This window comes from Chanos chanos, chromosome 5 (assembly GCF_902362185.1).
Source record: "Chanos chanos chromosome 5, fChaCha1.1, whole genome shotgun sequence".
In the NCBI taxonomy this organism is placed as follows: Eukaryota; Metazoa; Chordata; class Actinopteri; order Gonorynchiformes; family Chanidae; genus Chanos; species Chanos chanos.
This window is the reverse complement of record NC_044499.1, coordinates 4,248,764-4,271,727: the sequence shown is the minus strand read 5'-3', so window position 1 is coordinate 4,271,727 and position 22,964 is coordinate 4,248,764. Positions and strand designations below refer to the sequence as shown.

The following is a 22,964-nucleotide window of genomic DNA, read 5'->3' as shown; positions in this document are numbered from 1 at the left end:
AACGTCAGAACTGGCCAGTGAAGGAATGTTGTGAGGAAAGAAGTTACTCTTTGGACAGTCATTGACTTTTGCTTTTATGTTGTCTAGATAATTGTGAAAACATGGTTTGCCTTCCCATACCCCTTCTTATATCTAGTAGAGAATAACAGAATACAGTTCTGACATGTTTACCTAGCTAAGTGAAAAGACAATGATTTGACATTAATGTAGAGCATAGTTTATTTCCAAATTGCCATAAATATTGTTTAAGTAAGATGTAATCGAGTGAAGGTAGTCGCTTTATGTAACTATATGTATGTGTGTGTGTGTGTGTGTGTGTGTGTGTGTACAGGGTAGTTCGTTTATTTTTCCTCACTGCAAATATTAGGATAAGAAAAAGTGCCTCCAAAGTGGTGCTTTAGATTGGAGCTACTCAGTGCTACCTGGAATCAGACCCATCTGTGTTTTTAAGTTATTTATGAAAAGCAGCAAACATTGGCTCCCCCCCCCCCCCCCCCCCACAGTACACTGTTGTGAAATTTTAAATATAATATATGGAATAATATATACAATTAAAAAAAAATAAAGGCAAAAATTAATGTGATCATAATCTGGGACTGTACAACTGGATTTGTTTTGGTTTGTATTTGAACGAATGTGTACTGTGTGTGTGTGTGTGTGTGTGCGTGCGCGCGTGTATGTTTGTGTGTGAGAGAGAACACCTCTATGTTTTTGTTAAAGGTATACAATTAGGAATCATTTGTAACGTTTACTAAGGAGCTTAATCTGTAACAGAAATTAGCTTTCATTTTCTGATATACACTGTTTTAGGACATGGAAATTTGTTTCCTTCAAAAAATAAAAAGAATTTAAAACGACACAGTCTTTTGTTGTGTACAACCGAACATTGGATACTTTTCCCCTCAAAATGATTAAGCTTGTTTTTATTGCCCTCGTTCTTGATTTTTACACTCATTTTCATCGATTGTTATTTCTGGATATGTGGAGCTTGTTTTGAACTGTACAGAGACATAAGTATACCGTAATTGCCTTTTACCTCAAGTGTTAATGTGTTGTGACTCATCCCCCTGCTCAACGGAATCGCCAAAAATATCATTAGATTGACCTTTCAGGAGCAGTCACGTTCCAAAACGTCGCAACGAACTCAAGAAGGAATTCTACCGTTGGGAGACCGTTTATGCGAAATATTTAAGAGAACGGAGTTGTACCAATATTAAGATCCAAAACAAAGGTATAATAGTTAAAATGTGATGATAAAATGGTAGGCAAATGGTACGTTTATCTGTAATTCAACAATTGCTGATCAGCCAATTTTATCTGAGCAACCGTGCCCCCGCCAATATGTGAAGTCATTTTAGCCATCCACTCAAAACAACAGGCACGACCGAGTTAATGCTAAGTTTCCTTAGAGTCGTATATTTAATTGTCTTTGGACTGCAGCTTGTCATATTTTGTATCACAAAATGTACGCCAAAACCATTCTGTTAGCTTTATTGGTCTGTAATTGGTCAGAGCAGTGACTTTTACCTTGCTGGATCGCTAGCATAAAATGTGTCTCACCAGCCTTGCTAGATAAAAAAAAAAAACTTTGAGGCGCATGACAAAACAATGTTAAATTAAAAGTAGGAATATAAACCGACTTCACAAAATATTTTATTTTATTAGTAACCATTTTTTGGAAGAATCTGTTGTCAGTAATAGTAACTGACAGTGAATTTGCAACCCGTTTACCTCGCCACCAAGCTACTGTAGCGAACTTCATAAACTAGTTAACATTCACCTCATTAATGTCTCAGCTGGTCATTTACTTGAATTTTTTGCAAAACGTTTCTAATCCCAGTTTTAGGTTTATGTTTGATGTTAATGCAAAACATGAGTTTGGTCGGATATCGATATTAATGAACTTTTCATGAATCTGTTGAATGTTTTGAGAGCAAGAGCGTTCACAGGCTGAAGTATCTTTCGTTTGCTGTCGTCACCTGATTTTCAGTGTACATAATTACGTATTGATTAAGCTCGAACTGTATGGCTAGGTACTGCGTGTGCTTTCGTGCTAGCGCGTTATTGGCCAGATACGGGATATTCGTTTTCTAAGCCGTTTGTCCTAATTCGGATCGCGGGGGGGCGCTGGAACCTGTCACTGGGGGAAACGCGGGGAAACACCCTGGACAGGTCACTAGACACGGGACGGAGCATTGTAATTTCACACTTACTGCCTCATTCGAAAGCACTGTTGTATTAGCACTGTAGCCACGGATTTAGTGTGTTTTATCTTGGGTTTTAAGGGAGGAGTTCCCGGGGAGGAGTTTCACACGTGTGTAGTTTTATGTGATATTGTCAGGTGTTTGTGTGTGCGTCGGTTGATAAATGCAAGTTGTGGTGACAACTCATTTATTACAACAATAACATAAGAAATGCAGAACCATTTGTATGCCTTTACGGCCACAATTGTGTCATGTGGGCTCGTTGGTCTAGGGGTATGATTCTCGCTTAGGGTGCGAGAGGTCCCGGGTTCAAATCCCGGACGAGCCCTTCTTTTCACCCCCCCCCTGACTGGTGTACAAAGAAACAATCACGAAGCAGTCATTCATCGTATGTATACCTTTTTCATCGAAGCAAGTCCACCAGAGTCTCTGGACAAGACTCTGATGGACGCTGCGAGAGAATTAGAGAAGCTGCGAGAGATTCTGAGACGCGTTTTCTACTCTGCCTTTCCAACCATAAACAGTTGTTAAGCAGACGTAAGATAACTTGTGTTTTGACGGGGTAGTACAGGAGTCATATCACGACGGTCATAATGTAACCTATGTTTAAAGTTGTGATTATGTATCAGTTATGTTGCGCTACATTATGTGGCGCCATCATATCGTTTAAATCGTGAATTATGTGTGTTTTTGTGGTCATCAGTGCTCAATTCTCTTCTCAAACCACGAAAAAGTGGAATTGCATTAAAAGACTGACCCCGACGTGATTTGAACACGCAACCTTCTGATCTGGAGTCAGACGCGCTACCGTTGCGCCACGAGGTCTTGTTGTAATTTGTTAACCTCGGTTGTAATATACTGTCTTCTTGCTGTCCTCTTCCTTTCAATTTCGAGCCCAAGAGTGCTATGGTTAAGCTATGCAACAGTCATGTTGTCTAGTTTTGTTACATTCTAAAGAAATATTGTTGTTCTGTATGGAGGCTATACACAGTCTGCCTTCCTAGAGAATCTGGCACAGAGTCGTGTGAGGGAGAAAATATCATGTTCCTCACAATGTCGCCATGGCCGGTTAGCTCAGTTGGTTAGAGCGTGGTGCTAATAACGCCAAGGTCGCGGGTTCGATCCCCGTACGGGCCAATTAATGTTTTCATCCTTTAATATAAGTACAGAATACAGATGATACACATTACATATACCCATTACAAATGATCATACAGTCCTTCAAAGATCTAAACAGTTTTTAGTTAAAATGTCTTGTGGCATTTGTTTGGCAGCTGCTTTTAGTTAAAATGTCTTTTGGCATTTGTTTGGCAGCTGCTGCCCTACCGTTAAAAAAACAAAAACAAAACTGCACTTCATTTTTGTGGATGCAGTGGCAGACTGCATCTCGCTCACCTCTGATGATCATACACCTTGTTATTAGGGGGTGGCCAAAAGTGCACTGCAGTTTCCAGTTATAAATAAATGGATGGTAAGACTTAAATCCGACGTACAATTTGACCATAAATCGTTGGTCATAGCAAAAAACAGTTTTGAATTCTGCCAGTAATATTTTCCGGGCATTCGGTGGACAGGCGGAGGCAGCGACTTCGCATGTCATAACGTGGACCAACTGTCCGTAGCCGTCTTTCGTTAGGTACGACGTACCGTACGAGGAAAAAAAACATCTGTTTTCTTTCCTCAGCGTTTTCTTGAGTGACCATGCGAGAGATGGTTTTATGTAGGTGATGGTTTTATGTAGCTTGCTTTGCTCTTTTTGTTGAGGGGGCTGAGCGCTGAAGACGATGCACTCAGATGCGCTGTACTTTGGTCGAAAAAACCGGCTGTACGATATCAAGACGTGCGTTGGTGGTATAGTGGTTAGCATAGCTGCCTTCCAAGCAGTTGACCCGGGTTCGATTCCCGGCCAACGCAGCTTTTTGGCTGTTCATTGTAAGCCCCATTATATATGAAAAATATTAAGTAGAATTGCTAGAACAAATACCCGTTTGCAGCACTGTCATCTGGTATGAGCGTAAAATGAATAACGAACGTGACATAATATTACTTTTAAATATAAGTTGTCATTAGCAGTACACAAAGAAACCATAACTGTCAAAACTACCCCACGTCAAATCACAAGCCTGAAATTAGCCAGGAAAATTCTGTTTAAAAAATAAAAGATACTGATCCACATGTAGAATGTCAAAATAGAACACACCACATCGCATGCTTATTCTTACACTTAACACCATTGGAAAATAGAAGCAAAAAGTTGTGCTCTAAACTTTACAGTGGCCTCTGCTGGTTGCCTCGCGTCTCGATAATGGCTATTGTTAGTAGAGCAGGCGGTGGAATGTTGTTGGTGGACATTCGCGGACATTCACCGCCTGCTCTACTATTTTCCAATGGTGTTAACAACCAATTTATTGTACTGCTAGTTTAATCGGAACGTGGATGACGTACTCATAGTTTGATGAAGGCTTCTCTTTGTGAATGTAGTCTACCTCCTGTTGCTTACATACTCGGGAGTCAGAATACGGCACAACTTGTGATGCAAGTTTTTTTGGGGGAAGACGTATAGACGTAAAAGACGGACTAACTAACTAGCTAAATTAGTAATGCATAGATTCGCTGTAAACGCAGTCATTCTGTCACAGCCTGCACCTCATCTTTGGACTTTTAGTTTGAAATGTCTTGTGCTCCTGTTCCTTGTGTGTTTCCACCCCTTACCTGATCCTGTTTGTTGTATTTATTAACCTCGTTCCCCCCTTGTTAATTTCATCCAATCATGTTTGCCCTGTTTAGTTTTCCACTTGTATTTAAGCCCTTGTGTTTCACCTGTCCTTTGTCTATCATTGTTTGTGTTTGTGTACACTGTTAGGCTGCACCTTTTTGTTATCGGTTTTGTTCCAGTTTGCACCTGTATTTTTATCTTCATTTTGCAAGTAAAGTCCTCCTTTTTGTCACCACAACCTTCGTGTCTTGCGCTTGGGTCCTGCAACACTCCACCAGCGTGACTCATTCATTAAGAGATAAGAAATGCAAATCAAAATACAGCCTGAAAGAAACAGATATTCAGACGTGGTCACAGGCCGTTGGTGTTTCTGTTCCAGTTTTTCTTAAATATACCCACACAGGTTGTAGGACATGATACCTCCCAGTTTGCATCAGAAAGCTCAGTCTACACAGAGGCACATGTACTTCACAGATGTCTCTGTGAAGGCTCTGTTCTTTGAGAAGTTATGAAAAGCCCTTGATTTCGGGTCTCCTAGACCTACAGGTATCTCTCATTCTGCTGTTACACCACACTCTTTTTCACTCACATTTCTACTACTGAATATATCTGGTGAGGTAATTTTGCTCTGTCTAATGCTTTGTTCCCACTCTACCATGTTTTAATTAGTGAGTTGTTGCCCATCAAGACTGTCTGATTAGTACATTTAGCTTTTGTGTAGCCTTAACGATGTAACCAGTGCGTCAAAGTGGGATTTAAAAGGCCACAAGGTGGCATTAAAAAGATATTACAGAGCGTTAAATTGAACTTGCAGACACTTGCAGATATCCTGACACAGAGACCCAAACAGAACAACAACTATACATATTAGAAGTAAATACATCAAGACCGTAGATATTTCTGTCATCCAGGCTGCTATGCCTATGAGACATGCAGAGACCAAAACACAAGCTCAGAGAGACCACTTGTGGTGCAACCTGGACACATCATCAGTGATGAACCCGTGGTCTTTAGATGTTTTGGGTCTTAACATCAGACACCCTCAGCTGGGCAACCCAGCTGGGGGTGATCAAGCCCCAACTTGTGTCCAGGTAGCCCATTATGTCATGTGTCACCCCTCTTCAACCAGAGCCAGCAGGAAGGCTTGTCAGTGGCTTCCAAGATGTTCCTAATGGCTTTTGTTCTTTTCAGCCCTCATATCCCTAAGAGTCCCAGGACCCAGTGCAGAGATGGGCCTGTGAAGCCCCTGCAGCCCACTTCACACTGGGCCTTCCACCCATTCTTCTGTGACACTCAGCTACCAGATCTGCATACTTCTCTTCCTTTCTTGCGCCTCCCACATCTGCTCCTCCCAGGGAACAGTTAGCTCTAGCAGAACCACTGGCTTGGTTGCCACAGACATCAGGACCATGTGGCCTGAGTGTCGTCGGTTAGTGCGGTCTGCTCGCATTCGTGAGAAGGAGAGGAGGGACCACTTTCCAAAGAGGATCGGGCCAGCTAGTTGCTGTTTGCTGTGGCGAAGCTGCTTTGCTAAGAAGTGAAGAAGTGATCGTGTTTGGTTCATACTCGCTTAGACGAGGCAAATACCTCCTAGATAGAGCGAAGCAAGAGAGCAGTTTCATTTCGTCGGTCCGTGCTCGCGTTTTCGGCTGCTCGTTTTTCCTGTTTTATTCGATTCAACAGGTGCACGGCTGGGACCGGGACAGCGACAGTGTGCACGGCGGTGAATTTGATGCGCGCGGTTTCCCGCTCTTTCCTTGCATCTACGCTGACGGCAGCTACACTTCTACCTCAGGGCAGACTGTGAGTATCACGGTTTCCCGCTTTCCCCTCGCATCCACTGAGGCTACAGACGTCCTTCAGCGAGACCGTGAGTAGCCTGTCGTTTCCCTGCCTCTCGAGACTCTCCATCGCGAACACTGGCTTAAGAAAGAATAGTGCAGCGGACAGTATTAACATCGCAGACTGTCCAGTGCACTCGTGGTTCCACGCACGGGCATTTCACCTGACTCTGCCTGTGGGACAGTGCCTGGGCTAACGGTTGTCTGACCCATGGTATAGTAAAAGGTATGTGTTTAACACTGTCGTGTGGTATTGCAACAGAGTTAATAGATTATTTGTATCTCACAGGAGATAATTAGATCTAGAGGGGTAAGTCTGATTTTTTTTATGTGATTTTAAATTGAACATTGTCCACTGAGAACAGCTTGAAAGCTACTAGCATTCATGGTGATACTTTATTTTATTCATTTGTTTGTTTGTTTGTTTATTTTTATACTGTTTGACCAATAGAATAAGCCCCCTTTACTGGTTTTCTTCAAACTTGGGGCTATTTGTTGATGGCTTTATAGAAGTGATTCTTCAGAGTAGGGGCAACTTATTCCTACTGCAGCCAGGGAAGGGATTAAGGGAAGCTGCTAGGTGTTTTTATGTATAAACACAGTTAGAGACACACTAGGCCACACCCCACTTCAGGTAAGCCCTTTGACATTGAAAATTCCTGAAGCCTTATTCTTCCCACCCACAGGTCTGAGGTGAATCGTGCTGGGAGGCCGGGACCAGATCCTTGGTTTTCCTGCGGTCTGGAGGTAGTAGCAGTGTTTCCCCTACTACACAGGGACAGCTCCACCTGTCATACAAAGACATAGTGCTCTGTCTGCATTTCAGGTTAGGACACAAGTCATGGTTGAAATGCTTGAAAATTCTTTTACAATAAGAAGCATTGTCTCTTACTTACCTACAAACACATTTGGCTGGACAACAAAAAATATTTACAACAGTTACACTGTTTTTTATAATAACTACTCCCAGCCTTTGCAGGGAATTATTTTAGACAGTATTTATTTACAGCTGCTAGATCCTATACTGTTTTTTTCTGATGACTTGATGTGTTTGTTTGTTTATTGTTGCTGACCAGTCTCTCTGTGTTAATTTAGTCTCATCTGAGTTTTGGATGAATTACTTTGGATTTGTGTTTTGAGGAGGGGGGTGGTGCATAGACAGATATAGGCACATTTTGTAATTTATTCTAAGTTAAGATCATCTTTAAAAGTGCAAGGGTCTCTCACTCATTTTTAAATATGTTGATTGAATATCTCCCTCAAATAAGTCTAAATGACTGGCTTTGTCAGTAAAGAAAACAACAACAAAAAAAAACCCGCCCCAGCGCCCTCTGCTGAATCACATACAGGTTTGAGAATGAAATGTTCGAATGCATCAGAATCGGTAAATTTTTGTGCGTTGGTGGTATAGTGGTTAGCATAGCTGCCTTCCAAGCAGTTGACCCGGGTTCGATTCCCGGCCAACGCAGCTATTTTACAGGTTATATCTGAAATTTTTGTAATGCTTGTTCCATAATGAAAACATGGAGTGAATATATCATCAGGCTAGCTGGCGTACAGACAGCAACTGTGAAACTAATTTTTGAATGCGCTGGACATAGACAAGATGACTGTAGTATCTCTAGCTAAATCAGTTTATGTCTTGTAACTGAGTTTCAACGGTTATCTCTCTAATGCATTAACAAAATGAAACTAAACTTTAAATGAGAGATTTTTCTTTCCACCTCCAAAGATGTTAAAGTGTGGGCCGGTTAGCTCAGTTGGTTAGAGCGTGGTGCTAATAACGCCAAGGTCGCGGGTTCGATCCCCGTACGGGCCAGGTTCTTTTTATATACTTTCGGTGAACATAAAGTTAGAGTACAGACTAACAAAACTCCAAACAAAACCACGAGGCTTATTTCAGTGCACTGATATTTTGGTGTAAACCTGAGAGGGAGTTAATATTGAAGAGATCACTGAAAGGTGGAATTCAAACAGATTCTGAATGTTGTCAATGTTTGATTTCCATAATTTCAGGGTCTTTTGATGTTGCTTTTTTTATTGTCACTATGTGTCTAATACAATATAACACTGGTATAAACAGTAGCTCATAATAGGGGTGGGCGGTATAAACGCTATAGAAAGTACATTGGTATGAATATGTCCTACAGTATGGATTTTGACTAAACTGTGCTGACCAGTAAAGCCCTCGGTACGCTTCCATTGCAGCAAATCTCGCCTTGCTCTCATTCAGGTTGTATGGGGGCGAAGTTTATTCTGAATGGGGCGAAATCAGAGTGAATCTGGCAAAGGAAGCGAAATTGAGATGGCGAATCTGCGAATTTATGCAAATGAGAACCATGTGAGATGTGTATTCAGTGTGTGATGTGTTTGGTATGTGACATTCTCTAAAGAGGCGGAAGTTGCAGAAAAAGTCTGACTAGGATGGCAGAGGCTAAAGGTTAAAAATAGCATGTATAAGATTTATGGGCTACGAATTTACCTTTTTGAGTTCTAAAACGTTTCAATCCATTATATCAAAAGTATTTCTTCAATATCACTGTGTAATTGCTGCTAGGGCTGCGACTAATGACTGGTTTTCTATCGATTAATCTATCGACTATTCAAGGCATTTTCCAAAGTCGGCTGTGGACCGACATAACAAATGCCATCACTGTGTACTTGTTCTTAAAATACCTCTGTACTATGTGAAATATGTCCTAGTAGTACACTTAAGAGTACAGTAATAGCTTCCATGCAGTTGCCATACCAGTGCTTTATCCCTGCAGAAGCATTTATATTGAAGCTTTAAGAAAAACGAATATACCGTGATATATACCGTTATCGTCCGTGTTTCAGTTTATACCGTGATATAAATTTTAGGCCATACCACCCAGCCATAGTTCATAATCACAATTGTATGTTTTTCTAACACAGCTTGATCTGTCCAAAGCATTTATCCACACAGGAGGATAAAACAATGAAGTCTAACAATGAACCTGACTGAAATGAAAGTTAGGTAAGTACCCTTTACCACCTTGTTTTGTTTTGTTTTTTTATCATCACTTAGAGTGTATTGTGCATGTGTGACCATGAGATGGCTGCTAAAGAAATTATGGACTTTGTGAAAGAAACTTCAATTAAAAACCTAGCCTTTTTTAATTACAAGATGTCAGTAACCATGAATGTGAGACACTGACGAACCAGCTGATTTCCTACTTGAATATTACATACTTGTGGTAAGCTTGCTGAAGATGGTTGCTCAGCTGACACATCCTTACCAGATATACACCGACTTCGCCCAGTTATTGGATTCTTCAGTTATGCGTTGTGCTGAGGGAACAAGCTCAAACCAACCCAAACCATGCTAGGAGCACCACCAAGTCACAGTGTCAAGTGTTGGGTAAAACTGCTGCCCCGTGTGAGGATCGAACTCACGACCTTCAGATTATGAGACTGACGCGCTACCTACTGCGCTAACGAGGCTGAGGCTGCATAGAGTGGTAGTTCCTAGTACACATGTCCTGGGTCCACTTCCCAGTACATGTGACTGGCTTTCCGATTCATGGAGGCGGCATGGTGGTGCATTGGGTCGCACGAGAAGCAAGAGGGTCTTGGGTTCGATTCCCGGCCGGGCAGCCAGGGTCCTTTCTGTGTGGAGTTTACATGTTCTCCCCGGGAGCTCTGGTTTCCTCCCACAGTCCAAAGACATGCAGGTTAGGTGAACTGGACACGCTAAATTGCCCCTCGGTATGAATGTGTGTTTGTCTGTGCGTCTGCCCTGCCCCACAGTGATTCCTGGCTGTTAGGAAGGTGCCATTACAGAATATGTTCTGACTCTGATCCACAGATGGTTTACGGTTAAATTGATGGATGGTGCAGTGCAACGTTGGTGCTGAAAGACTAATAAAAGAGCATACAACTCATTGAACCATGACCCGGATGAGGACTGGCAGCTGAGTAGATTACAGAATTGAATTTAGGGGCTGAACCCCCAATCACCTCAAACTCCAACAGATGTACACACCCTGTCCATATGTGTATATGTTTACAGCTGCATGGTTAGCACAGAGGGGTGCAGATGTATAGTTAGTCGCAGATGTACGCCTGTATCACATGTGTATATTACATTATAATTCATTATTTATACCACAAGTTCGTAAGTACATATTACACACATACGACATCATGTTTACATTTCTTATTTATATTACCTCATCCACACTTACATTTATTTACTACCTCTGGACACATTCTAAAAACCTTTTGCGCTAAATATGTATATTATTGCACATATTTGGCGGGGAGTGGGGGGGAGGTGCGGGGGAGCATAGCAGGAAGACATTTTACTGCCATTGTCTCTACATTGTGTGTGCAATGAATAAACACTCGAGCTTGAACTGGATATGAGAATTGCATTGTGCTTTTTGTGTCACTGTAGTACATAGTACTATGTACAGCACTGGCCTGAAAACTTGTGTAAATTACACTTTCAATTTACTAAACTTTAGACTTTACTAGACTTAAGATAACAATGGAAGATCACCTACCTGGGCTCAGTTCAGTTTAATTCACCACTTCTGAAAACAACTCACTAAGTACCATATTACTAAGTACCTTCTGTAATACAGTATTGCTTCATTTTGCTTAGAGCATTACTTCAGGCTGTAACTAATGACTAACGAAACTGGCTTTGAGGAAATGTCATCATGGACAAAGGGGATAGATACCTGTCCGTCAGTACAACAATCCATTACATGGCAGTCCAGCCTCGTTAGCGCAGTAGGTAGCGCGTCAGTCTCATAATCTGAAGGTCGTGAGTTCGATCCTCACACGGGGCAGCAGTTTTCTTTCACTTGCTGAAAACCCTTTGACATGGGTTAGTTCTGACGGCGTGCATCGTAATGTAGGCAGCTCGAAAGCCCCTTTTCTTTCGGGGTCTAGCGGTCAGTTTCACCACCCGCATGCGTTTAGTTGTCTCTAAGAACGTGTAATGAGTCTCTGGGAGCAAGATTGTGAATGTACTGTACTACGTAACATGCCCAGTTGGGGATCGGATTTTAGTTTCGTCTCAATGAAATTATTTTAGTTAACTAATACCGATAAATGTGAATACGTGAATGCTTAAAATCGCTCTTGACTAACAAAGTGATAATAAAAATGAGAGAGCGCCGCCCTTTCTTTATGTATGCTTCTATTTAAAGCCATGTTTGAAAGAGAAAAGGTTTATTTTATGTATTTTAAGTCAGGTGAGGGGTGGTATAAATTTTCACCACGCACATACGAAGATTGTCATATCCCTAAAAGGTGCAGAGAATCTAGAAACTAGACGTACTGGGAATTTAAAGTTAAAAATTGATGCTCCTGTTGACAGCTAGTTTAAGATGTCCTTGGACACTAAGTTAGCGATTGTTTTAATCGCTAAATGGGGGGGGGGGGGCAGGAGTAATTCAAAATCCCTCTTAAATTTACGTTGTTTGTACTTTTGCTTTGGTGAACGCGAAATTTCGAAAGTATTCAGAAGTCTGCGTTTCAAGGAAGAAGAGCCCAGTTTCACAATTACATAAAGGTTCTAAAATATATGTTCACTATTAGTGAACTGGTCACCTCACTCGTGTCAGCAGGAACGACACAAATCGTTAAAAATACAACGATAAGGAAAGACGTGAACACTGACTATTGAAACTTTTCCATGCATAGGAACATATTGCGTACAGGCCTCGTTAGCGCAGTAGGTAGCGCGTCAGTCTCATAATCTGAAGGTCGTGAGTTCGATCCTCACACGGGGCAGCAGTTTTAGTTCTAGTCTTCTTTTAATTGTGAAAAACTAAAGAGGGAAACATTGAAATAAAGACACTCGTGCACCTTCAGCGCTGTTGTAAACATCGTCCGTTATCCATCTCATAATCCCAGTCATATTCCTATTTATAAACATTAAACACAGGCTAGCTAATCAATTGTATTTTCCCAGTATATCAGTTAGTTTACTTATGTATGTTTGGTAGGAGCTAAGGACTACTTCATGTGTCGTGTCAGTCCTTTGCTGCCCCCACAACATGTCAATTGACCTGAATGACGCACCTATAAATTAGAACTCGAATAGCCGCGTGTTGTTTTCAGGGCCACCAGCAGGGTGCAGCAAACACTGCTCCAAGATCTCTTTCGTTGAGAATTTAATGATCTTTTTTTAAGCGATATTACCCTGTTCCAGTTTATTGGTGAGCATACAAGGCTGTGTTATACTAGCACTAGTAAATCCGCTTTGTAAATTCACTCTGAATCCAGCTTCACACGAAGGAGCAACAGATGGATAAAAAAAATATTTACTTGACTTTGGGCACGCCACTTTGCTCATAATTAGTAAAATATTTTACCTGCATGAAATGTCTTCCAAAAGAAATTCGAAAATTATATTGCTGAATTTATGTTCTCGGTTTCACTGGAGAAGCTGCCAAGATTTTACAGAATGAAGATATCTGGAGCATTCAGCTCTCGGCCACTCCACGATTAAGGAATTATAACGTCATTGTTTTTAAGAAAAGCACTGTTACTTAATTTGCAACTTCCCGGATGTTGTTTAGTATCTGATTATTTCGTCTGTTTGTTCATCATATAATCATTTTGTGTCGTAAACTCTTTTAAACTTTGAAATTCAATCTCCAATAGACTGTGAAAGCTATATTAATAAAGTGGACGAAAGTCCCAAACTTCAGCTTTAAGTAAGCAACACTTTCAATCGTGGCAAAACACCACCTCAGAAATAGATTACAGACGTCTTTGAAAAGAAAACAAACACATTTTTAAACGACCGCATATGTATGAGAGCGTGAGTGAGTGAGGGAGAGGGGGTGAGAGAGAGAGAGGGAGAGAGAGAGAGAGAGAGAGGCGAGTAATCAAGTATGCACGCTGTGCGCTGAAAGCCCGAAAGTGACAGTCAGTCCTCAGTAGTCCTCTCCGGTCAGATTGGAGACGATTGGTGCGTGAACAGTCAAGAATGTGAAAATCTAACTGAGCCGCCTTTCTCTCGAGACGTTTGTTTAATTTGTCCTTCTTGTAAAAGAAAAGCTTATATGTGTTTTGTGAACTGGCTGTTGTCACCAAGCCTTTAGTCTACATCACTAAACGGATATCTGTATTGAGATGCTGCCATGTCCCGAGGACGCTTCCCTCGCGTTATCTTTTGGTGGATTATCCTGGTAGTTGCGCTTCTGGATAAAGTTAATGAAGTAAAAGCGCACAGCTGCCACGAGGTGAAGACAGCTTTCCAGGTGCGACAAATCGGCCCGTTGAAATGGGTGCCAGAGACACCTGGGACAGGTGAGTGGCAGGTAGAATGTGAAATGAGTGTAAACGGTGTGAACAAGTAGAATCAACTAAAATTCCCTCTCTGGTGTTGTCCCTGTGAGATTCGACCATATCACTAATATCGTGACCAGTTCATACTTCAGTTGTCGTATCTAGAAAGTTCAATTTCTGATCATCCAGATCTCAAAGGAGTTAGCGATGTTACGAAGTATTGGCCGAAAGGTCGATTGGTTCAAGGAACAGGTGTGACGGCCAATTTTCCATTCTGTTGGCAGAAGAGTAGCTAAGACGATAGGTTACCTGACAACTATCATGCTGTAGATGGTTTTTAAAGTCACAATAATGTGGAAAGAAACCGAGTTGGAAAGTTGCGTTGTTTTAAAGTTGTCTCAACGCGGAGAACTCCAGTTCCAAGGCAATTAGCGATTTGTCGTTGTATAAAGCATCATAATTATTATGATTATTATTATAAGTAGTAGTAATATTATCATTATTATTAGTAGTAGTATTAGTATCATTATTATTATTACATGTGGACTCATGATGAATTATGCAAGTCACCTCGTTTTCATTCAGATTAACTCCAAGTGACGCGTTAACTGACAATAAATCCCTCTTTAGATCCATCGAAGGATTTTAAGAAGGGAGATAGAATAGAACTTAATTCTTTATGGACGCCAAAACACTCGCCATGACAATGACGTCTAGCCATCTGCTCTGAATCACTTAAGTTCTTAATATAATTCGAACAGCATGCCCTCGTCGCCGGTACAGCAAATTCAGCAGTGACGGGCACTTGTTGCGCGCTGGCATATGACTCAGCGCACAGGAGCGGGCACGATGCTGTAAAGACAGTAAGTGAGCTCACTCAGCCGAAATGTCGTAGTCTGCCAGGACTCACATGGTGCAATTAAAGGTGGCCCAAACCAGGTGCCCTGTAGAGGCCAGGATAACAGGGAGGGGTGTTAGGACTTTTTTTAGAGGACTGCAGTATAAACGCAAAGTTTAAATATGGAATATTTGGGAGATCTTGAAAAGTTCCTCGATTGTGTGTGTTCTGTTTGGGTGCTTTCATTGATACTTAATCTGGCCACACTACCGTTAGAATAGTCTATGCACATCATCATCTTAAAACCTTAATTATGAATGAAGTATCTCTGTAATTAGAAGACCTAAACACACAGGCAGAAAATGAGGCAAAGCAACACCAGTGCATGTGAGGTGCTGGAGAGGAGATTTTGTTTGAAATATGCACTCTGTTGTGGGTCACTGCATAGCAGAAGATCTGGTGTTTTTGGTTAAATGCCGATTTGTGGCTGTGGGGAACATTCCCTGGAGAGGCAGCAAAGAGACACAGAGGGCCATCGCAATCACGAGGCAAACTAAACCATACTTTGGCTGAATCCTTTTTTGGGTTTTTTTTTGCCTTTTCTCTAGGACAATTGTTCTCTCCTTTCCCTTCTTGCGGTTGGTAGAAAATGACCAAAATTAAAATTGCTGTCTGAAAGCATCTCAAAAAGACTCTAAGATTCCAAGTTAAGACATGTAATTTTCCAATTTGCTGCATCTTGAATATGTCTTACAGGCACAATCAAAGACACGGGGTGTTGGCACACTGAGTGAAAATTGTTTTGTTTTTTCTTTTCTCTCTCTCTCTTTTTTTTTTTTTAAATGGTCTGTCAGCTTCGAACAATCAACATCAAGCATACTTGAGATGATTGCACATAGCATTACTGAACATAACTGAACGCATTTCCCTGCTTAACCTTTAGCTGCACAATAGTAAGTTGGAGCAGTCTGTCGCCTGCAATACAGGCATCATTTGACCTTTGATACATTCATTCCTTGGCTGAGTGGCAGTACTTCACTCAAGTTATCACTGGTCTGCTCATATCAACATTGAGAACAAGCTAGCAGAGAGGGTGCATCAGACATGCACCCAGAGGTTCCACTGGAGCAGAGGCTCAAACTCAACCTCTGTTTATGTACTGTAACCTGGGTAACAGTTCATCCTGCCAGCAGCAGTAGAGTGTATGGTGTCAGATAGAAAATAAATAGATAAATAAATAAATGAATAAGCCAGGGCTTCAAGAAGATGACTGAATGTGTTTGAACCATGTGACACTTGCACACAACTTGAAGCACATGCTCTAAGACACCTGATACCTGATCACCTGATGGAGATTGAGACATAATTTTATTTCTCTTTGAGACGGAGGTGACAGACAGCAGGAGGCTTAGACTCTGAGACAGAGATCCTTCCAACGAAGTGCTAATCCTGGTTACTGTGAGTTCGGACCAGTATTTCAGATAAGGTTTTATCATCCACGCACATACAGTATATACGCTGCTTTTTTTCCTTTCGATTCTTTTATTTTTTTTCCCCTAGCTTTGCTGTCCTTTTGAGATGCGAATATTGAAGAGCTGAAACTCGGAAGCTCGCTGTCCGCTGGAGTTCTGCTCCGCAGCTTTTTGTTCTGTTTGTTTCTTTCTCAGACTGGTCCAGAGAAAGGGGTCTGGGAGAATCAAAGTCAGGGCTCTCTTTCCCTTTAAAGTGCTGACAAGACAACAAGGCCGCATCCTTCAGATCAAACGCCAAACAAAGCACAGCTCGCTATCTATCGTCGCTCGTCTTCAAATTCCGGCCCACGCGAAGCAGCGGCGTGTGCATGTGGATAACTTGACTCGAGGTTTTGACAAGGACAGAAACAACAGAGCTGTCGAAACTCAGGAATGAAGCTTCACGTCGAGGGTGTGCGAGAGTCTTTGTGTTATTTGTGCCGATGGTATAAAATTGTTCTGTTCCACTTTTCTTTTTTTTTTTTGTGGAAAGTTTAAGCCACTCCGAACCGTAGCAAATAACTGCATTCGATAGCTTCAGTCTCTTGGAGTGCCAACCATGCAATGCCACACAGTCATTTAATCATTTTCAGAGCTTTAGTCACCAGCATCATTTCATTGGTAAGGCTGCGTAATATGTCGTCTGTATCAGTGTACCAGTAACACTACACCACATCCTTAGACAACTTTAGCAATGACAGTCTTGTTATTTTATGAGCAAGTGTCCATGTGTTTCTCTTTACTCCAGATCCGGTGTATAGTTTCTGGACAGAACCGTCCCTTTAGCTGGATCAGTGCCAGAGACTGCGTGTGGAAAAGAGCCTTAAGTAATCAGTGATGTAAAGTTGCTTATCTAGTGATTATCTTTTAAAGTTATAACCGACCCCCCCCCCCCACACACACACACACAGACACACACACACACTCTCTCTCCTGGCCTCGCACTCTTTCTATATGAGGCTGCCAAAGACACCATATCATGCTGACGGAGCATGCCGGAATCCATCAGTTAGAGGATAAAGAGGCTGAGAATTCCCATATTCCCATTCTAAACACACAGGGCCCACAGCAGGTCGGGCTGCGTGCTGAATACTCCGCTGAGGTTTATTCTGTCCAAACCCCACACGAAGTGTACCACGCTGTCGACATCGTTCCAGTGTCGGGTCAGTTTTAGCAACGCTTTTGTCCTCATCCTGCCGGTTTTATGGTGATAAAATTGAAAAGTGTAAAAAGCGCACGGTGAAGAAGATGGGGGGAGGGGGGGGGGGGGGGGCGGGGGAGCTTACTTTCATTAACAAATTAAACAGTGCAAATTTCAAGTTTGATGGTAGAGTACACCAAATACTCAATTGAATATACTAGGGTTTTTTTTTTTTTTTGGTCTTTTCAATGTGTTGCCACATCAGTACCTGTTTAAGCAAGACATGAAAGGATTTTCTGGTATGAGCTCAGAGCTATTCATGCCTACTGCTGGGTGTAACAGTCGTTGCATTCAGCAAAGGCAAGAAAAATCCAGTCCGTTTTTGGCCCAGGAAGAAAGGACAACTTTCTTAAGGTTGTTGATATTTAAACTTCTTTACTCGACGATTTAGCACCTGCTGTGAAGTAGCCAACTCCACTCTACTTCAACATAAAAGCTCTTTTAGTAAGAATCTTAAGCTACCCTCTCAGACTCTTCTCTGGGTAACGACTTGCTATTGGATCTGACACCACGGGCCCTGTTTTCACTCCAGTCCTCTTTGGCTTCTCCCAGTTCTCTCTCCACTGTGGTCCCAGTCTATGTCTGATCTTCTTAAGTGTCTGAGTCCTGTCAACAGACTCCTGACTGGATTTAAAGATAAATTCCACAGTGGGTTGGATGTACCTGTTAACCCACCAAATCAGTCTTACATTTCTCTCTGTCTTTTTTTCTTTCTTTCTTTCTTTCTTTCTTTCTTTCTTTCTTTCTTTCTTTTTGGCTCGGTTTGGATTTCTAATTGTACTGCCAATGTTTTGAGTTACTTTGACGAGCTGAAGAGAGTTTTTTAATCCTTGGTTGACAGTGGGATGAAATGTAAATTGTATTGGTTAAAGCGTAAAGAAGGTCTCCTTTGAGGGACCTGGGAGTTTTTTGGGTTTTTTTTTTTAGTGTGTTCAAAGCCAGGAAGATGGCATTAACATGGCAATGTGCCAGTGGTTTCCATCAATCAGTGAGATCAAATAAGCTGTAGGTTGCTCAGTGTCCAATCTGATCGGATTGGTTTTTTTTTTATTGGCATTTAAACAGGGCTGGAAAGTAAAAAACCAAAGACTTTTTTTTTACCTGAACACACATGAACACATATACAGAATGAGAAGTACTGAACAAACATGTGAAGTTGAAATGTGGGTCACCAAATGATTGAATTTTTTTCTGTTCCATGCATTTTCACAACAACAAATCCCTGGAAATGCAGAAGGATCAGTTCAGATTCATGTGCGCTTGGCAGTATTTGTTGTTGTTGTTGTTGTTGTCATTTCAGAGTAATTCTAAAAATCAAAATAAGTGCAATTTATATGCAGAACTCAAACAAACAAACAAACAAAAAATGCTAATAATGAAATCCATACCACCCTGTGGCATCTCACAGGTGTCAGTAGAGAATAGCTATAGTTGGCCACTCAAACCACAAGTGTAACGCACCATCTAACTTACACAGTGAGCATGAGTAAGTCATGATTAAAGGTAGCTAGTTTACTGAAGTCCATAATGTGTTTTAAATCAATATTGTCGTCGCAAGATTAAACAATAGCTGGGTTCCCTTTGTTTAAACCAAAGCAATGATCATTTCTGAGTACACAAAAGGAAAAAAAAATCACTTGTACCAGAAATGTTAGATTACTAATGGGAACCAAGAACAAAACCATTAAAACATTGATTAAGCTCAGGGTGAACTGATGGGGGGGGGGGGGGTTCTCAAGCCCTGTACTCAAGTAGTTGAACAGCTGAGTGCTGTTAGGTTGCTTACTTATAGCAACAAACCAGGTGTGTCCCTTTAGCGTGTGTCTTTTTACTGGTAATGGTCAGGCAGAAGTGGTTCTGGAATGTGTTCTTGGTGAGGTCGGGGTTGAGGATATTTCGGGTGTGTTTAGAGGGTCGGATCCAGGTATTCTTGGGTTTGTAAAACTTGCCCAGCTTCAGACAGACAGCTGTCTAGACTTAGAACTCCATGTATGCATAAATGGTTCTCTTTGGATACAGATCCTTGCGAATGTGGTTTTGTCTGTCTGACATTCCCATGTTTTTGAATCTCCATTTTTTTTTTCTGAGGTTCTGTCCAAACCAAACGATGTCTGTCTCAATCAAGGCGCAGAGGACAATAAATTTGTGAAGATGCTGATTTGATAAAAAAAAAAGAGTTGACTTTGGCAATTATATACAGACTTATCATTTCAAAACTGATTTTTATCTTTGGAGCAAGGCATTAACAGTATATTTTGGTGCCCCCACCCCCCTGTTTCAAGCCCTTAATAGGTTGCCAGACTCCCCAAAACTCCCCCTCACTCCTCCCTTCTCCTTGGCCTCAACTCTAAACCCACAGAGTGCCTCACGGGGAGCTCTGCCAGCTTAGGGTCCAAAAAACCAAAGAGTGCAGGCGTGAGCTCTGAGGTTTCCAAAAATGCAGGTATGCCGCTGGATCCACTCAGAAAGATGCTTTTCCTTTGACGAGCTTCCACCCTCAAGACCGAACATCAGTGCAGCGTAAACATCCTGCTGTCTGGGTCCGCCACGCGACATCAAAGCCAACAGGACCTCTCGGAGAAGGAGACAGCAAAAGTTCAAGAGAAAAATCTTCTGGATTAATTATTGGCCTATCCCAGAATTCCATTGCTCTGAAAGATAAATAAAATAAAAAAAAATAAAAAAATTCTCAGACAACCACCGTCAGGAAATTGCCAGTCCCCTCAGTCAACACAGATCTTAAAGCCAAAATAAAATTTGCATTCCATATTGACTGCACACTTCATTAAAAAAAGTAGATGATTTTGGATTGACCTGCTTGACTGGGGCTTACTGGTTTTTTTTTTTACCTCTTCTAAGAGGGGCAGAGAGAACCCCAGGGTCACGCCGGCGTGAACCGACAAGGATGGAAGAGCGATTTAATCTGATCAATTAATCTGCAGGCATTCGTCACCTGAGGGCGATTATAGACTTGGACTCAAAGCCGTCTGGAAGAGAGGTGGGATTGTCCCGTCAGGCGGAACATTCTAGAACCCCTACTGAGCTCTGAAGTGCCCGTTCCTGGGAAGAACCATTTGTCATTAGGGCAAGGTGCACGGGGGGGGGGTGGGGCTGGATTCAGGCTCCACTTTGGGACTCACAATAGAGACCTGATGTATAATCACCATGTTCCTGAAATTTCTATTGTATTTCTCACCAGAAGTATGCCCCCCCCTCTATTCTTCAGGTGAGCGGTTTAGGAGAATGTGCCCTTTCTGAACATTTTTGGACAAGAATGTGTGTCTGAAAGCACCTTTGTGTTCTTTGAATCACAGCTAAAGTACCTGTTTTAAAACTTGCTTTCCATCGAATGAATGCGAAAATGAACATGTTAAAAACAAAAATTCAGATGTTTTTAGAATTAGGATGTAGTCATAAGAATATTTATGGTACAGTATATGTTTATTTCCTAATATTATTGTATAGAACTCAAACACCACTAAAGTAAAACCGAAGAATCACCCGGTATCACAGATGACACAAATTCCCACAAAGTGATATGAGTTATTAAGACAAATATGTCTGTTGGTGTCATCAAACATAATTGCAGTGTATGCACTCTGTAGCTGCTGTAGTTATGTTGGAGATCATGAGAACATTAAAAATACTTATTTATGTATGAATGTTGCTCTTTATTTTGGCCAGTGCAGCTTTTGTTCAGTGCATAATCCAAAAACTCAGTGTCTTGTAATATTTATTGAGTGACCTGATGGTCAGTCTTATTCTCATAGCCTTTTAAGCTACTTAAGTCTCTTTACACTTAATTGGTTGTTTGACATTTAAGAGTACAAAGGCTCTGATTGGCTTAGACTCCTCAGGGGGCCGGGTTTAGCCACAGGGAGGGTTTTCATGCTTCCTCTGCAGTCCTCACTGTTAATGGAAATTAAAATGTTTTGTGCTTATTCTGCTTTGTGTGGGGGTTCGTCAGTGCTGGTTTCAAGGACTGTGACTCCCAGTCATGCTCATACATGGCGAATGAACAGGTGTTTTATTTATTTATTTATTTTTTGGTTGACTCGCATTTCGATTGATGACCTGAGACGCCTCCTCCTGTGGAGAGTGTCACCTTCTCCTACTCTGAATGTAACGCAATCACTTGCAAACCTTCCATCAATGTAATGTGCCATATCGCAAAAACCTATAGCCCGCAAAGCAGTCCTCTCCTGACCGCAGAGTGCCGGTCTGGAATATTCTCACCGTCTGCTCCGTCGCCGCGGTGGCACCCTGGCCAAAGTCATTCCGTCCGGATCACTTTCTCTCCGCACTGCTGTGGACGAGCTTCGGAATAACAGGGCCGGATTCCGACGCGAGGCCCGGCGGATAAGTTTCACTGCAGAGGCAGAACCACCAAGCCAGGGGTCTGGGTCCAGAAAACATGGGTCAGAAGTCACCCATGACTTCACCCCACTGGGATGAGAACAGCTGGTGCATCCTGGGTAATTAAGCGACGGCGATGCGTCGCCAGGACATGTGGAGGGGTGGGGGGGGGGGAGAGAGAGAGAGAGAGAGAGAGAGAGAGCTGCCCCTATTGTGTTTCAGAGACGGATTTGGAAAGAGAGGCAGAAGTCATTGGGGTTGAGGGGCTCAACAAGGATAAGGGGGGGGGCAGAGAGAGAGAGAGATATCCATGGAGCTTGGGTTTCATTGCTGAACAGCCCCCCCCCCCCCCCCCCCCCCCATTCCCTCTCCTCATCTTCTCCTGTCTGTTATGCTCTATGAAAACGCAGGCATGGTGTGTGATATTGGAACTCCTGTATGAGGAGTATCCAAAGCATACCAGTTAATTATGGACAGCTCTGAGGTCAGCTTGCTGCTGATGAAGAGAGAGAGAGAGAGCGAGAGAAGGAACTTTATGTATGATGATTGGTGCTGACGTCATGTGGTCTAATGACCGCTGCATTAGATCAGCGTCCTGATGAGAATGTCATGTGCACTCAAATACATGAGATGAGGTGTGTGTGTGTGTGTGTGTGTGTATGTGTATGCATGTGAGAGAGAGAAAGAGAGAAAGAATCTTTTTTTTTTCATGTCTAGTGTGTTCCAGCTCTACAGTATATATATATATATTTTTGACAAAGTGTGTGTTATCTGCATATGATTATATCATCTTGCATAGCAAATAATGCTCTCTTGTTTCTCTCTCTCTCTCTCTCTCAGATGTGGACCTGCTGGTGTGTAAGCACACTGGGCCGTCATGTTGCACACGTAAGATGGAGGAGAGCTACAGGCTGGCAGTGCTCAGAGAGACCATGCAGAACATCCGCTCCTACAGCTTTGAGCTCAAATACCTGATATCAGGCCATGCAGCCGACTTCCAGGGTACGAACGCACAGACGGAC

The 22,964-nt window shown here is 42.1% G+C and overlaps 1 protein-coding gene and 9 non-coding genes across 10 annotated transcripts in view; 8 read left to right on the top strand and 2 right to left on the bottom strand.

Moving 5' to 3' along the window:
- Positions 1 to 2,460: 2,460 nt before the first annotated feature.
- Positions 2,461 to 2,532, top strand: trnap-agg (transfer RNA proline (anticodon AGG)). The gene has a single exon. It is a non-coding gene; the product is annotated as a tRNA-Pro (tRNA).
- Positions 2,533 to 2,957: 425 nt separating this feature from the next.
- Positions 2,958 to 3,029, bottom strand: trnaw-cca (transfer RNA tryptophan (anticodon CCA)). Its single transcript has one exon. It is a non-coding gene; the product is annotated as a tRNA-Trp (tRNA).
- Positions 3,030 to 3,267: 238 nt separating this feature from the next.
- Positions 3,268 to 3,341, top strand: trnai-aau (transfer RNA isoleucine (anticodon AAU)). The gene has a single exon. It is a non-coding gene; the product is annotated as a tRNA-Ile (tRNA).
- Positions 3,342 to 4,046: 705 nt separating this feature from the next.
- trnag-ucc (transfer RNA glycine (anticodon UCC)) lies at positions 4,047 to 4,118 on the top strand. The gene has a single exon. It is a non-coding gene; the product is annotated as a tRNA-Gly (tRNA).
- Positions 4,119 to 8,157: 4,039 nt separating this feature from the next.
- Positions 8,158 to 8,229, top strand: trnag-ucc (transfer RNA glycine (anticodon UCC)). The gene has a single exon. It is a non-coding gene; the product is annotated as a tRNA-Gly (tRNA).
- Positions 8,230 to 8,506: 277 nt separating this feature from the next.
- trnai-aau (transfer RNA isoleucine (anticodon AAU)) lies at positions 8,507 to 8,580 on the top strand. The gene has a single exon. It is a non-coding gene; the product is annotated as a tRNA-Ile (tRNA).
- A 1,573-nt stretch (positions 8,581 to 10,153) lies between these two features.
- Positions 10,154 to 10,226, bottom strand: trnam-cau (transfer RNA methionine (anticodon CAU)). Its single transcript has one exon. It is a non-coding gene; the product is annotated as a tRNA-Met (tRNA).
- A 1,282-nt stretch (positions 10,227 to 11,508) lies between these two features.
- On the top strand, positions 11,509 to 11,581 carry trnam-cau (transfer RNA methionine (anticodon CAU)). Its single transcript has one exon. It is a non-coding gene; the product is annotated as a tRNA-Met (tRNA).
- Positions 11,582 to 12,457: 876 nt separating this feature from the next.
- On the top strand, positions 12,458 to 12,530 carry trnam-cau (transfer RNA methionine (anticodon CAU)). The gene has a single exon. It is a non-coding gene; the product is annotated as a tRNA-Met (tRNA).
- A 1,358-nt stretch (positions 12,531 to 13,888) lies between these two features.
- gpc5c (glypican 5c) overlaps positions 13,889 to 22,964 on the top strand; it is a 117,709-nt gene continuing 108,633 nt past the window's right edge. Inside the window, exons 1-2 of the mRNA XM_030773475.1 lie at positions 13,889 to 14,057; positions 22,783 to 22,944. Of these exons, the coding sequence (XP_030629335.1) occupies positions 13,889 to 14,057; positions 22,783 to 22,944 (331 nt within the window). The remainder of the gene's footprint in view (positions 14,058 to 22,782; positions 22,945 to 22,964) is intronic.